The 15488-nt window shown below is 35.9% G+C and overlaps 1 protein-coding gene across 7 annotated transcripts in view; it reads right to left on the bottom strand.

Annotated features, from left to right (window-relative positions):
* Positions 1–253: 253 nt before the first annotated feature.
* The window catches only part of LOC149566422 (RNA polymerase II degradation factor), a 56545-nt gene continuing 41310 nt past the window's right edge, over positions 254–15488 (bottom strand). For 4 of the 7 annotated variants that reach the window (XM_089819773.1, XM_089819775.1, XM_089819774.1 and 1 more), the window contains 8 exons: positions 6899–7129; positions 4313–4513; positions 4057–4194; positions 3506–3961; positions 1629–1727; positions 955–1532; positions 746–847; positions 254–631 (listed from right to left, as the gene is read on the bottom strand). In XM_089819773.1, coding sequence (XP_089675899.1) covers positions 628–631; positions 746–847; positions 955–1532; positions 1629–1727; positions 3506–3961; positions 4057–4194; positions 4313–4513; positions 6899–7129 — 1809 coding nt within the window. In that variant the 3' untranslated portion in view covers positions 254–627. The remainder of the gene's footprint in view (positions 632–745; positions 848–954; positions 1533–1628; positions 1728–3505; positions 3962–4056; positions 4195–4312; positions 4514–6898; positions 7130–15488) is intronic. The other 3 variants (XM_089819777.1, XM_089819779.1, XM_089819778.1) reach the window with 1 other exon arrangement.

The following is a 15488-nucleotide window of genomic DNA, read 5'->3' as shown; positions in this document are numbered from 1 at the left end:
TTACACCCATAAATACATGGCCGAGTTGTTCAATTTATATTCGACATGTTCTAGAGAGAAACCTGCAACTGCCACTGAACCAAAAACTGCATACAAAATCAAAATGTAAAGACATTCCTACCTAAAGTTTAAATTCTTTTGAGCCCTCCGTAAGTGCAATTAAAATCATAGTTTTAGATTATTTTCACCTTCAAGAGAAAAAGATGGGGGCATGATGATGAAATTCTAAAATTAGTTCAAAAAAAAAAAGAAATTGATGATGAAATAATTTTTCCCATTGATTGTGAAACTAAACCCAATCTTGAGTAGCAAAACAAGAAAGCAAACTAACACTGCAAAAGCACCAATGCAATTGATCATAAGATTTCAAAAGTCAGATAGTTCTTATTGCAGCATGGACAGCTTGCTCAAACATGTTGCCCAGCAACCAATTTGTAGGGGAATTCCTCCACTTAACAAAATCATTTCGGCAACTCTTTCTGCGCAATATTAATTGGCCTCAAGTCGATTGCAGGGCCAACAAAAGAAAAAAACCCATAGGTCCCAACCAAACGCCCACAAACTCCACTTGCTGCAGAATTAATTTTCAAGGCATCGAGCCATAAATCTTACGTGACACATACTAGATCACCTGAAAAAGTACACATAAATGAGTATGACTTATAAACTGTATGAAATCTAATGTTCTAGCTGCCAATCTTAATATGTTGAAGCAGTTGCCCTGACAATTGAAAAAATATGTTACCTGACTGGGGTAGTAGAAGGATCAATTCTAGTAATACGACTCTCCTGAGTCTGAGGTCTGTTAACAAATTCTTGCTTAATGTAGGACGCAGATCCAGGAAATCTGATAAAAAATAAAATAGAAGTTTCACTTTGCAATGCAAATTTAAAGAATCACAAGGATCATGCCAATATTGAATTTTTCCTTGTTAAAGAGTAAACATCACTCACCTCCCTTGCCTTCCAAAGGACATTCCAATTCTCCCATTGATTGCCCCTGAATTTTTATAACCATTTGAAACTGCCTTGTCAAAGTTTCCCATGGAAGAAGCATTTGAGTTCATAGCCAATCCATCGAGTCTAGTGTCCGTGGTTATAGCATCTGCTTTATGAATATCTTCTTTGGAATTGAGAGGCAACTTTTCTGTGGTTCTATGATTTACATGAGGATTTTGGCCAATGTTTCCATTTACTACTGGTGTCCTTGATGCTGAACTTTGACTTTGTTTCAGCATCTCAGCATGCAGATGTGCATACTGATTGGAAGAATTAGAAACTATTTGTACCATAGGCGATGGATCTAAGGAAGAGCCTTTTACATCCTTTGAATTAATAAATATGCCCTTTCTTAAACGATGCACTTGAGACTGTGCTACAGGAGTTACTGCTATAGTTGGCATTCTTGCTGATCCAAAAGGTGATGCTGCAGCTGCAGCTGCAGCTGCAACTTTTGCTTCAGCAGTAGTTGCAGAAATTGTAGCATGGGCTCCCTCACGTAGATGAATAAAGTCTCCCTCAATGATAAACAACTAAAACCACATGCAAACATTACAATCATAAAGTGAGAATGCAGGATCTTGACTCAAAAGGTAACTGTGAAGAGCAACTAAATAAATGCTACTCACTTCACGGTGAGAAGCTACAAATTCATCAAGTCGTCCATATTGTTTCTTGTAATCATGCCAGTGAAGAGGAGCAAGCATTTTTCCAAGTCTATTTGGTAACTGCAAGCAGAAATTTTTTTAAATCACAAAAAAAATCATGTCCACTTAAATAAGAAATTAAAAACTCTCTCAAACTTTGACACTTTATGTACCACACAAAAATAATTAGCATTTATCTGACAGAAGCCAATACACACAAGAAGCATTAACATAATCTACCTTTAAAGGCATGAGTAACATATAAATGAGTTTTAAAGCAATATATAGTTGCAAGATGCCAGGGTCTGGTCCAGAGTCCATCCATTCCAAAGTAAATTTTCCATATGGAAAAAGCCCAATTGAACCCTCCAATCCTTTTTTATTAAATTCTCTTTTTCAAATATCTTTATATTACACTCTCTTTAGGTTCACAGAAAATAGGGATCAATCAATCATTTGAAAAGACATACAAGAAGATTGAGTTTTTGAACTGGCCTGTGCATAGTCATGGCCAAATGCGAGATGATGCAATAAAAGTTAAAACCAGGACAAGAAGTTTAAAAGCTAGATATCTACAGCAATTTCTCCTGCTTATGGTTTCTACAATATGCCTTCTACAGCTATTCTTAGCCCCGAATTCGAATTTCACTAGTGCCTCCATATCTTCAATTAGTGCTTGCCAGTCCTCAGCACTGAAACAGATATGGCTACAGCAATTGCTATCAAATAGTGTCTCTACTTTGCTAATGTCAACTTTGATAGATTATCATATTGCTGAACCCCAACTTATCCTATGTACGTTTGGAGCAACGTGTCAATTCTTTTAAATCTCATGAGATATAGTTGTAAACACGAGGTACTAATTTTCTGTTTGCTCCCCCATGCCTGTTCACTAAAGAATAAATGTAATAAACTGAGATTAACCAAATTCATAAAATCTGAGGTTTACATTAAATAAATCATGATAAATCAAAAAAGCTCCTTGAAAGTTGAATGGCAGAGGATATTCAAATGTGGTGTTAATTTTAGCATGCTTTGAAAATCAAAATAAAGAATTGTTTAACAGTCATCTAAATGTAGAAGCAATGATTGTGGAAAAATTATTAATTTTGGCATGCTTAGAGAATTAAAAATCATAATATGTAGAATTGAAATGAGTGTAGCCTGCAGAGCTATGCATTCTTTTGTGGAATGGGCATACTCATGATAGTTGAGAAACAAAATGTAGAATATACAAGAATGTAATTTTGGCCAGTAGCACTGTGTCCTTTAGTTTTGGCCAAGATAATAAGTAATTTTTGGCATGCACTTTCATTTACCAATAGATGAAGATGGTTGGCATGAACTCTTCAGCTTTCATTGGGGAAGCTTACTAGTTTTGGAACCGAAATTAGACAAATTTTAAAATAAAAAAAAAATCAACCATATTTTATTTTAAAAACTTTTTTCAAGAAAAGACTTCAAAAATATCTATTTCCTTATTAACACCAAAAGTAAAATTAAAAAATGTGCCCTTGTGAGAAATATCTGGATGGTATTGCTCCTATATCACAAGTTAATTATGCTATTTCAGAATTTGGTATTGCTGCAATTCATTGCTCTTTCATGCTGATTCATCTACAGACAAACAAACAAAAAATCTCTTCTGCACCTTCTGTCTAATCTGAAAGATCGCGCCAAAGAGTATATTTTATTTTAAAGAATAAGGCAAGCATAATACAATCTCCACATCTAAGATCACATACCCAACCCTGAGGTGCATTCCTTTCAATAGACAATTTGTAATGATTAAAGTTTATTTGAGATGTGTTAAAAATAACAAAACCAATACAGTTACTAATACTTAATTTTCTACTTACAGTTGTGCTGATCTTGATGCGAGCACTGGCTTCTGCAGGAATGGCTCGAACAAAGCATCCCAACAATGACCTCTCATCTAAAAGAGGTGGGTCAGACGGCTTGCAATATCCATCCAACACCGAAGATCTCTGTGGTGATTGTACTGGAGAAATTTGAAAATCACCAGTTTCTGAGTGAGGCTTACAATCAGATGCATTCTGATGAAGATGACTTGAACCTCCAAATGGAGAACTCGGAGAGACTGAAACAGGTGCTCGAGAAATTGGGCCCAATTGCTCCGCAGTCGAGGATTTATTCTGTGAATGTGTAACATGCTGAGATTCATATGCCATGTCTTGATTTCCCAAATCTGCTTTTGATTGCTTCATCTGATGTTGTGAAAATGATGGCAACTGCTGCTGTTCCAATCTTCTACTCTGCTCCGAAGGTTGGAAGGATGAATGAATTGATATAGCCTAATCCAAAACATCCTTCAGAGTTAACTTCCATTCCAAACTTATTCAGATACAAAAAAGCGTCTGTTCCTGAAATTTCCAATAACCATTTTTACCTGTGGGTCCTGCTGACAAGCTTGATCCAGGTTCTGTAGTTCTGAACTTTCCTGTAGTTGGGGGTGATGTTCATCATATTCCTGCTGAATAATAGAAGACATTTTTTTTTCTTGATTTTCTTCTTTTGGTTTCTGTGCCTGCAATGATAACACAGTTTTTTTGTATATAATCATACAAAAAAAATTAAAAACCATGATCTGCTGAAAACCACAAAATTAAAAGCAATTCCAAATGATTAATGAGTCACGTACTAACCTGCTGCTCTTTCTGCATATCCACCATATCACCCCCTGTCTGTTCATGTTGAGAGTGTGTCTGCAGATCTTGATGCTTAGAATGCAGCACTTGAGATTTCATATTCACTTGATGAGTAGAATGTGATTGCGGTCTTGGTGGAAGTCTCTGAACTTGTGCAGGCTGATTTTGATGCATGTAATTATGGCTTTGATGGGTTGGCTGCAAGACATGGCTTGTGTCAGACACAATCTATCCAATAAAGAATATGGTACAAGCCTCAGATGATTTTAACATGCATTTAAAGATGCCAAGAGACAACCATATATCATTAAAATTAATTTATTATAAACATGAATTATTATTATAAATTGATAATTAATTTATGTACAACTTATTTTAACAGATTAATTATTATTAGTATTATATTATTATAATTGGTGTGATTTGAAAGATAATAGTTTAAATATCCAGCACCTTTACTGAAATATTAACTTAACTTAGGTAGGCATGCCTCTAGATTAATCTCTATATTTTAAAAAGATAAATTTTAAATATCTATTCTAATTAATATATCATTTGATTAATTTACTTATAAAATACTAATAATGATTATATACGAATCAATATTAACATATTGTTTATAAGATTATTTCATACGTGTAAATAAATAAATTATTATTTAACTAACTAGAAATAATTTATATATACCAGATGATCTTATAATGATATATTAATATTGATTCCTATATAATTATGATTAATATATTGTAAATAAATTAATCAAATAATATATTAGATATATTACAATATTATTATGTATTACAGTATTAGTCTATTAGATTACATTTATTTTTATAATTATTAAGTATTCTGTAATATTGCACATGGCATGATGTGAAAGATATAATTCAAATATTAGGCACTTCAATTTTATATAGGTTAGATAGAAACCTGTAGATTGATGTCTCTTACCATATGTTTTAAGAGAGATGTATTTAAGATGTCTATGCTAGTTTTACAGTAAATTTCAAATAAATATATTTGTCTTAAGCCCATCCTTGATCAGAGACTGCTTCTCAGTTCTGCAATGTTTGCAGGCATATATAATCTTCTACTTGAGCACAAATTGCAGAAACAATCTTAGATCAAGAATGGGCCCAAGACAGATTGGGAACTTGTCTCAAGTACTGGACTTCCTCTGGAACCTTGCCTCAATTTGTCAGGAATCCTGTATTCCTAAAGCTTGCACCAATGATGTGCTCACTGTGGAACAACTTCTATAGGTTTTGGAAATTTGGTGAATGAGAGTAGAGTGCCACAGTAGTTGTCTCACTCTCAACATTGGAATCCCTTGGCTAAAGAAGGATATGTCATTGCCCTTGTACTTAAATTTGGTTCTTAAATGCCTGCATATTTGCTTATGATAAATAAGTTGTAATAAAGGGTGGAACATCTTATATGGCTGAGGTTTCCAAAGGGCTCCCAAACTTATTTCTACGCATATGGTCTGTGAAGTGACAGTATGCTTGGAAAGCTAATTTTAGTTCTAGGCGTTGAGAAGACATACACGAATTTTACCTTCAGTCAAGTTCTTCTTGGGCTCAACTTATCTAAGAAATTGCCCAACGAAACATGTTAGCTGGAGGCAAACTTTGGAAAAGATGGATTGATTATGAATATATTGCCTTCAAGTGCAGATCATGCCTTGTTATAGACTATTTTGCCGTGAAGTTCCATAAATTTTCTTAGTCTACTCTTAGCCAAAGGTGACTTAGCTACTTTATGTGCTAGGGCTCCACATTGATACCACGTGGTTAGTGGTGTTGAGTATACTCTCTGGGACCTCCACAACATTTCCCTGTCTAGATTAGTTGATTCTCCTCCAGATCATGCTAGTAGGACCTCCTTTGAGTCTTCCAATTCTCCTAAGGACAACATTTCCATGCCTAGATTAGTTGATTCCCCTGCAGATCATGCTAGTAGGACCTCCTTTGAGTCTTCCGATTCTCCTAAGGCGCCTGCTCTTCAACCAATTGTTGCAGGGCTTGTAAAGGTGCTCAATTAATTATTTTACCTAACAAAATAGGGATGAGTATGTAAGTTCAAGATCATAGTGTGGTTTGATAATATCAAGATAGACAGAATATATCTTTGAATGGATTTGATGAACTTAAACCAGAAACCAGGCTTCAATTCTCAATTTTTATGGCTCCTCAGTGGCCGACTCAGCTTTACTGAATTATAATAAAGATTAATGTTCATTAATATCATATGCCAATTCTATAATAATACGGAATATTTACAATTGCATAATTGCTAGTTATTCTATTATATTAAACACAGCATATAGTGTAAGAGATATAATTTAAATATTTGAATACTCAATATATATTTAAATACTAGAAGAATATATTAATATTAATTTTAAAGGGTGTTTGGGTTTTTGTAGTTACATTTTAAAATATGTTTCAGTACCTTGAGGCACACACTCGATATGTCAGCAGTAAAGGAAGTTTTGCTAACACACTCACACAAATACGCCCGATTTTCCATCACTATAATTAAACATAAGAGCTGAAATTTCAAAAATAGCAACAAGCATACCTGTTGATGTTGTGGATTCAGAACTTCTTGGCGAGGAACAATAGCAGATATTGATTGAAATTGCCCAAACGGAGGTGGAGGAACCTGGCCAGCAGGTGGTTGTAAAGTTTGTGGAATGCTTTGTTGATGCACTCCAAACGGGTGCATCATTCCCATTGGATCTGATGGAAGAACAGCACCCATGCCAAAAACTGGAGACGGTGAAACAGGTAGTCCAGCAGCATGCTCCACCTTTAAGTACAATTGTATGACACTTCATCAAAATCACCATGCTTTAAAAGGCCAAACTAAATACCAAACATAAGTTTAGAGAAATCACATCACACCAACACATGTAGAGCAATCATGTCTAGACTTCTCAAATGGAATAAAATAAAATCTAGAATCCAAAAAAGAGGGTAAAAACAAAGGCTACCCAACAAAAAGAAATTGAAGATAACTGAAATGGAGTAAAAGGTAATTGAAGACATAAAGGAGGGGAGGAGAACTAGGAACCTTGCTCCAAAGACAAAGTATGAAAATCACTCATTATGTTTTTCTTTGCAAATTCTTAACTAAAACATAGTTAATTGTTTTTCTTTTTTACTAAGTTAGTTAATCATTCAATCTTAATTTTCAGCACATTGAACCACTGGTTAAAAAATCTCATTTCCATTTGTTCAATCTGTTTTAAAAGAAAATGTTGTCTAAATTTTAAAAACAAAATGAAAAACATATTTGTCTTTTCTTTTTTTCGTAGCTGAATGATTACATTTGACTGTTTAGTGTTCACTTTCCTTTTGACACCTGCTCGAAATGCTGTGTTTAAAATTGTGCAGTTGCACTTTAAAAATGCACCTTCAATGGTCTGAACATGTATTTTAGTAAATCTTGGTTTCTTGTTTATAATGTTGTTACATTTTGTGATGCCAACAAAAATTTGTACTATGAGACTTACGAGGAAATGGGGATGGGAGAAAAAGTTTGAATGATGTTCAAAACCGTTGGCCTAGAAGATTGAGGGGCAATTTAGCCAAAAGAATCTTTTGTATCAATTTCCAACCATCAATAATACAAACAAAGCTAATGCTGCAGAGGACAGTCAGTATTGGAAAGCAATATTTGCTCTCCTGGTTGTCATGGCAGCATTACCAAGGTCAACACACATTGTCTTTGTGGCATTGTCCAAGAGATTGGAGTATGCGAGGAGCTCACACTTGATCAATTGGCTGAATTTGGATTGTTTCACTTTCAAGTAATCGTTCCACTTCATCTGCATCTACCCATTATTTTAGGGGTTCCAAGAAAGTTTCTAGTGCCATACTTACATCTTCTGAGGCAAGAGTGGAGCCTAAGAGCAAAAGAAAGGCCACATGTTCAGCCCCAATCAAATTAACAGATATATATAATTTATTGGTTCTAACTTCTAGACAAGGCAGAAATGACCTTCTCAAACACTTTTTTGTTAATTGTGTTCCACATTTCGCTCTCCTTATCTAAAGAAGGCTATGACTAAGGTATTCAAAAAAAGTAATACTACCGTGCCTTCCGATCAGAGAAATCTCTATGCCACAATCTTGGACAAACATTATTTCAAGGTAGATGAAGACCACATAGATCTCCCATGGCTGCAGCAATATTAGAAATAGGTGGCATTTATTAGACATCACTCACCTATCATTATTATTCATGTAAAGATTGGCCTTACTTCCTTTAGGTGATTGACCACTTACAAAAACACAAGCATGTAAAATTTTACTTCCATATCATAAGAAATGCATTTAGGAGGTTGATCCTCAAACTGCAGTCCCAGTGTAATATATGCATGCAAGCTAGCCAAGGAATCTGCTGAATCCACACAAAGGAAAATCTTTGGATCCCTTGTACTATGAATACAATAAAAAATGCATTAGAGGACATCAACAAAATTCAGCATCAATGAGGTTGTGGCAGATGCAAGGAAGACACATATTTTAATTTTGCAAACACCATACATCTTGGGCATTGTTTTGATCATTTTACTAGATATATCACATCATATGTTTTGTATTCTCAATTTCCCTCATTGTTGGATATGGGAATCCTGAAAATTGTAGTATTCAGGAGATCTACAACTACATTATTATGTAACTTGAAATAATTTTAAAATGGTATGATAATTGTGTCATCAATGATCTCTTAAATAAAGTTTACAGACGCTAATAATAGCGTGAACAAAAAAGAAAAGTTGTCTTAATTCAGACAATGTATAAACATAGAATTGAAGGAGCAAACAAAAAAGAAAGCCTAAATGGCCATTATCTAGAACTAGCTAAATATAGCGAGACATTAAAAATATTAAAAATATTCTAATACCCTCCCTTGATGGTCATTCTATCAACTACACCAAGTTGCCCCCTAAACTTGCTTAACTTTTCCAAATTGAGACACTTGATGAGGATATCTACAGTGTTGTCCTCAATGCGTACATAATGCAATGTCTCAGTTCCATATTCGACAAGTTGGCGGATGTAGTGACAATGAAGATCTACATGCTTTGTTTGTTCATGGAATACTAGATTCTTGGCTAACTTCATAACTTTCTCACTATCATAAAAGAGGGGAGTTGGGCCTACTTGAGGCATATGCAAGTCGACAAGTATCCAACAAAGCCAAACTTCCTAAAAAGTTGCCTAAATTGTTCCTTTGTACTCAGCTTCAACAGATAAGAGTGAAACCGTATGTTTCTTCTTGTTGGCCATGAGAATGGACCTTAAGCCCAAACTGAAAAACATACTCAAAAATAGACTTCTAATCATCGATAAAACCTCCCCAGTCTAAGTTTGTATAACCAATGTATTGAGGGCCTTGACTTCTACCATACAAAATGTCAAAATCAAGAGTGCCTTTCACATATAATAAAAAACCACTTCATAACAACCCAATGTTCAGCCTTTGGGGCTATCACGAAGTGAGAAATGTAACTAACAGCATAGTTGTTGTCTAGTGGTAGTGAGATAGATAAGACTATCCACTAGTTGTTTGAATGCTAACTCATTCTCTACTGGTGAATCTGATTTAGCTGAAAGCTTTAGCCCTTTCTCCACAACTCTAAAAATGGGATTGCAATCTTGCATCCGAAATTTGTCCAACAAACTTTTGACATACTTTGACAAAGATATGAAAATGGAAGTATCGGTCTGTTAAACTTCTACACCAAGACGGTGGAGAAATCCCAAATCTATCATGTCAAATGTCTGGCACAAATTCTATTTGGTTTGTTCAACCAAGTATGTTGCACTACCAATAATAATAAATATCATCAACTTAAATGACAAGAACAAGAATCTCACCACTAGCATGATTGACATACAAAGTAGAATATGAAGTACTCTACTAAAGCCCCTGATCAATCAAATACTTATCAACCTTGATGTACCATGCACGGGGTACCTATTGAGGCCATAGAGAGTTTTTACCAATCAATCAAATAATTATCAATCTTGATGTACCATGCACGGGATGCTTGTTTGAGGCCATAGAGAGTTTTTACCAATTAGCAAACCTAACGCTCTTTACCTACAATCTGAAAACCTAGAGGTTGTGTCATGTAAACCTCTTCCTACAAATCACCATTTGAAAAAGCACTCTTAACATCTATCCAATAGATGCTAACCAAACTATGTTGAAAGGGCTAGGACAAGACAAGTTGTACTCATTTTGGCAGTGGGAGCAAATGTCTCCTCATAGTAAATGCCCTCTCTTTTGTGTAAACGCTTTAGCAACCAACTGTGCCTTATCAAGTGTGTCATTAGCCTTACACTTTACCTCATAGACCCATTTACAACCTATAGGTTTTTTCCCTAGTGGAAGAGCAGACATTCTTCATGAGACTCTGATGTTCAATTGTCATTGCATGTTCCCACTCTAGTATACCCTTAGACTTTGACTATGCCCGGGGCTCAAAAATAATGTGGATATTAGCCATAAGAGCAAAATTGATTTTGGCATGTCGCTTTCTCTTATTTCGAGAAGATCTACCCTCACCTAGCTCATCATCATGAAGAGTAGAAGGGCTAATATCTGTTGTAGAAGGAACAATACGACATGGAATCAATGGATGTGTAGCCTAAATATCCTTTAGTGGAGTTGGTGGCACAATTTCAACTAGATCCTTCCCATCATGAGAACCAAATGGAAAACAAACATCCATCTTTATAGCCTATGGAAGGTGATCTTCAGAACAAGGTTGAAATGGACATGGGGCTTCATCAAACACCACATCTTGACTGAATATGAGACCATTTGTATCAACATCAATCAATCGATAAGCCTTATGTATATCATTGTATCCTATGAACATCACTCTCGAGCTTTGAAATCCAGTTTGGTGCACTTGGACTCTGGAATCCAAACATATGTTGTAGAGCTAAAAGCCTTCAAATGACCAATTTTGGGCTTCTCTCAAAACCAAGCTTCCTTCAAAGTCATCTTCTTAACAGCCTATATGGGAGACATTCAGAAGATACATAGTTGTAAAGATTGCTTCTGCCCAAAACTTCTTTGTAACATTAAGATGCTCCAACATTGATCAAACCATCTCAATAATTGTACGATTCTTGCGCTCAACAACACCATTTTGCTAATGGATGTAAGGTGAAGTAAGTCATTGCTTAACCCCATGTGATGCTCAAAAGTAGGAGAACCCAAACAAACAAAATTCTCCACCATTGTCGAGCCTAAGAGTGATAATCTAACAACTGAACTCTTTTTCCAACTAAGGTCTTGAACTTTTGAAACACATTGAACACCTCTCATCTATGCAGAAGAAAATACGCCCACATCTTCTTATTGAAATAATCAAGTTGAAAGAATCTACAATTTGTGACTGGTGGAGTAGTCATGGACCCACAAACATGTGCATGGGCCAATTGTAAGGGCTTGGATGCCCTCCAAGCATTATCATCTGAAAACAAAGCCTGATGATGCTTCCCAACCTGACATGGTTTGCCCTCTCCATGAGTCTATGTCTAAATCTCAAGTAATCCAACGACAAGACTATTTTGTGCCAACAAAGAGAGAGTGAATATTCAAATGCCCACATTGTCGGTGCCAAAGATTGCTGATGGAAATTTGTTAGACTACCACGGCTTGCTTAGGAGAATCACTTGTATCAATGAGTCTATATAGACCAAGATCCACAAGACCAGCTGCAACTGTAGAATGAAGGTCCCCATCAACAATAGTACACTTGTGTGCACTGAAACAAATCTGGTTGAGTAACTATAGATTTAGCTTCATGCTTAAAACATAGACATTGAAATATGTCAAATCCCTCCCACAAAGAGAAATTTGTATATTTCCTATACCGACAACTATACAGTCCTATCCTCCTTCAAGAACAATTCAATTAAAGAAATGCATCAACTCGATGAACCAATCTTGACAATTTTTGATGATTTGATGGGCATGCGACCATGAACATGTAGAAGGTAAACTCCTTCTAGTTAAAATGCGTAGTACCTTGGACCTGTTGTTGAGAACCTTTCTTTGAAGATTGCACTGCAACCAACCATTTCCGACAATCTACCTTCATATTGGTGACAATAATTATACTGAACACTCCTTAGAAGTTGGAGGTTCACCTAACCCTTTCTGATGTAGGTAGACTAGGTTTACCTTTATACTTAAATAAGGCTTTTTTTGTGAAGGCCACCTATTCAAAGGAGCAAGAACTGGCTTGAGTTCCAAAATGTTGCTTCCATCTAGCCTGTTGCAGAAGCTTATTGCAGATATCTGAAAATAATATCAGGGCAACACTAGTAGAAGTGATATTGAGCCTCTTTGTAAGTATAAAGTGCTTCTAGGATTAGGGCAGGCTTTTCAGTATGATCACTACCATATCCTTTTCCTCATCTTGCAGCCAATAACCTCTAGTTGGTCATGTAGATCCTTGATTTTCAGCAAATGTGCCAAGCGAGTTGTCTTCTCATCCATCATGATAGAAAAAAATACATTCTTTAGAAAGAAAGTGCAACTCTTGTCGAATGTCTCATTAAGATTCTTCAAGATGCCCTAGACTTTTTTAGTTGTTTTACTGGAAGGAACCCATGGGAGTTGATCATTTGTAGCTGAAAGTTTTAGTAACATGAAAGCTACCCAATTTCGTTCATCCTATTTATTTTGATCTAGATAAGCTTGAATAGAACAAGCCTCTATCCCCAAGACAATCTTTTCAAGACAACTATATTCAAATATCATCATGTCAATCGGCCCTTGGTCTAATGGTGAAGTTAAATGGCTCACAAAGAGCCCACCAAGGATCAAGTCTTGTTGAGTGCAAGGCTCCAACATCATAAGGGATGAGGTCGGGATTGTGCCCCGAGTGATTTTGATGGCGTGGATGCACCTCAGCCCTTGACTCTAAGCCAAAGAGGTTTCAAGCACGAGTGGAACCGTATCAGATTCCTAAATCATTTCTGTGGTGGCCTTCGCTGGTTGGTAGCTAGCAAGCTTCGTGTCTTCGTCGAGTTGTCTCGCAAGTCTAAACCCTCCATAAAAAAGCAATCATCATCATGCGCTACTTCCAAGTGTTGTAATTGCGAAAATTGAACCATTGATTCCCTCGCAACATAATGTCGGTCAAAGAGGTCATCACTGAAACGAAGATTGCTGGTCAACCTAGTGAAGACACATAAATTGAGACAAAAAATGTGTTAGAAGACTAAAAAACTGGATAAGAAAAAACAAATTGCATAAACTTATAATAAAAGTCAAAATATATATATATATATATATATATATGAGAGACCACAAAATATATTGAACCCAAAACTCGCAATTGATAACTGGATGTGTGTTGGCCAAAACAAACAATAACAAATGGCAGGTCTTTTTTGTTGACAAATCTAAGGAAAATACCTCAAACAATTTGGAAGTGTTGACGTGGCAATGCAAAATGCAAAAAAAGGAGTGTCGGGTTGATTGTAATCCTGTGCACTTGTTTTGTTTTTCATCTTATTATTTATTTGTTTATTTTCAAAAACGTCGTGTCTAGAAATATTGCGCAATTGTGAGTAAAAAATCAAGTTGCGCAATTTGCAATAGGATAGCCTGTCAAGGAGAATGTGTGGGGGCAGTCTTTGTGGACGACGTGGCATGGGAAAAAAAACCAAAAAAAAAAATTGTCTTTGTTGAGCTTGCGTGGGTTTGAAAGAATTGTCGGGCATTGTGGTTTTCTTAAACGTTATTTCCTGTGTCAACAATGTTGTTGACAAAGATCAACTTTTCCTTTTGGGGGATTTTTTCACTTTTGAAGAGCTATCTCAAATACAACTGGAAAGCTCACTTGTTGACAATTTCAAGAATGAACTTTGTTTGGCCCTCCCTCTAGCGCCAATTTCCTATTGATGTGAGTTTTGTTCTACTGCAACATGCAAAATTAAATACTTAATGTTTCAAGGAGAAACACTAGACACTCAATTCTCTCTTGATATAAGGTCATCTCTCATGCTAAGCTTGCAAAGTAAAGATCATGAAATGTTGGTTATCACAAAGGGACATAAGCTATCCATTCAATGGATACCAACTCTTACATTGCTAAAAATTTGGCTTTGTGCAATGAAAATATAGCTCAACCATTCCACTTCAACTCCAACTTAAGCTTCTAACTTCTATTTCTCCTTCTACTTCTACTATGAATGCAAGGAATCATAGATGGACTTAGACTCTACTATATGTAATCTCACCATTTGCTCCACCCACCTAGTGCAAGCTTCCAAGGAATACACGTGATTTTCACCTCAATGTCCTCTCTCTAATCCCATCATTTGGATGCAAACCAAAGATTGAACATCAATTAAAGTTAAGTGTTTTCATCGACAAGAGGCTAGTGGCTCGGATTTGTTCAAGTCAAACAAGAAAACATCCACAATAACTTCCATTCAACTAAACTAATTCCACATGAAAAGAAATCTACTCCAGGTGAAAGATTTAGAAACCATGCAACACTTCAAAGCAATAACAAGTAATTCACCATGGAAAACCAACAATGAATTATCCATTACTTTGAATGCATCATAGCAACGATATGATCGAGTCTCTCCCATAGCTATCCTACTCTAGTTTACCTCTCTACTACCTCCAATCTCTAAGTTAATCTCTCCTCTAATCTCTAAAACTAATTATTACAAACGAAAATGCCTTGCCCTTTCATAGCAGTTCCATTACAACGAAGAGCCGAGATCAATTTGAGATCAAGGGCCAAGATTTCTTGCCACAAACCCTAATTAGGGTTGCCAAATTTGCAACCAATTACATGAAGGCACCAATATATGCCCCAATAAGAGAATTACAATGATTTTGATAGCCAATGAGAAAAAACAACACTTGACACAATTTGATTGACTATGGTTGAAACTGAAATTTTCTAACTAGAGGAGACAACCAATTGCCACCTCATCATCCTTATCATGTGCTTGGAGTCTTGGCCTGTAGAGTATCTCCGACATGTGTGATCTTCACCATCCTTTGAAGTTTCCTCATGGAATCGCCTTTAACCACTTGCCTCTTCGTGAATCCATGAACTTGATCTTTCTTGATTCTCCTTGAACACATCCTCATGTAGCTGGTT

Source organism: Cupressus sempervirens, chromosome 3 (assembly GCF_028749045.1).
Source record: "Cupressus sempervirens isolate cs-2001-9-10 chromosome 3, ASM2874904v1, whole genome shotgun sequence".
Taxonomy (NCBI): domain Eukaryota; kingdom Viridiplantae; phylum Streptophyta; class Pinopsida; order Cupressales; family Cupressaceae; genus Cupressus; species Cupressus sempervirens.
This window is presented reverse-complemented; position numbering and strand designations above follow the sequence as displayed.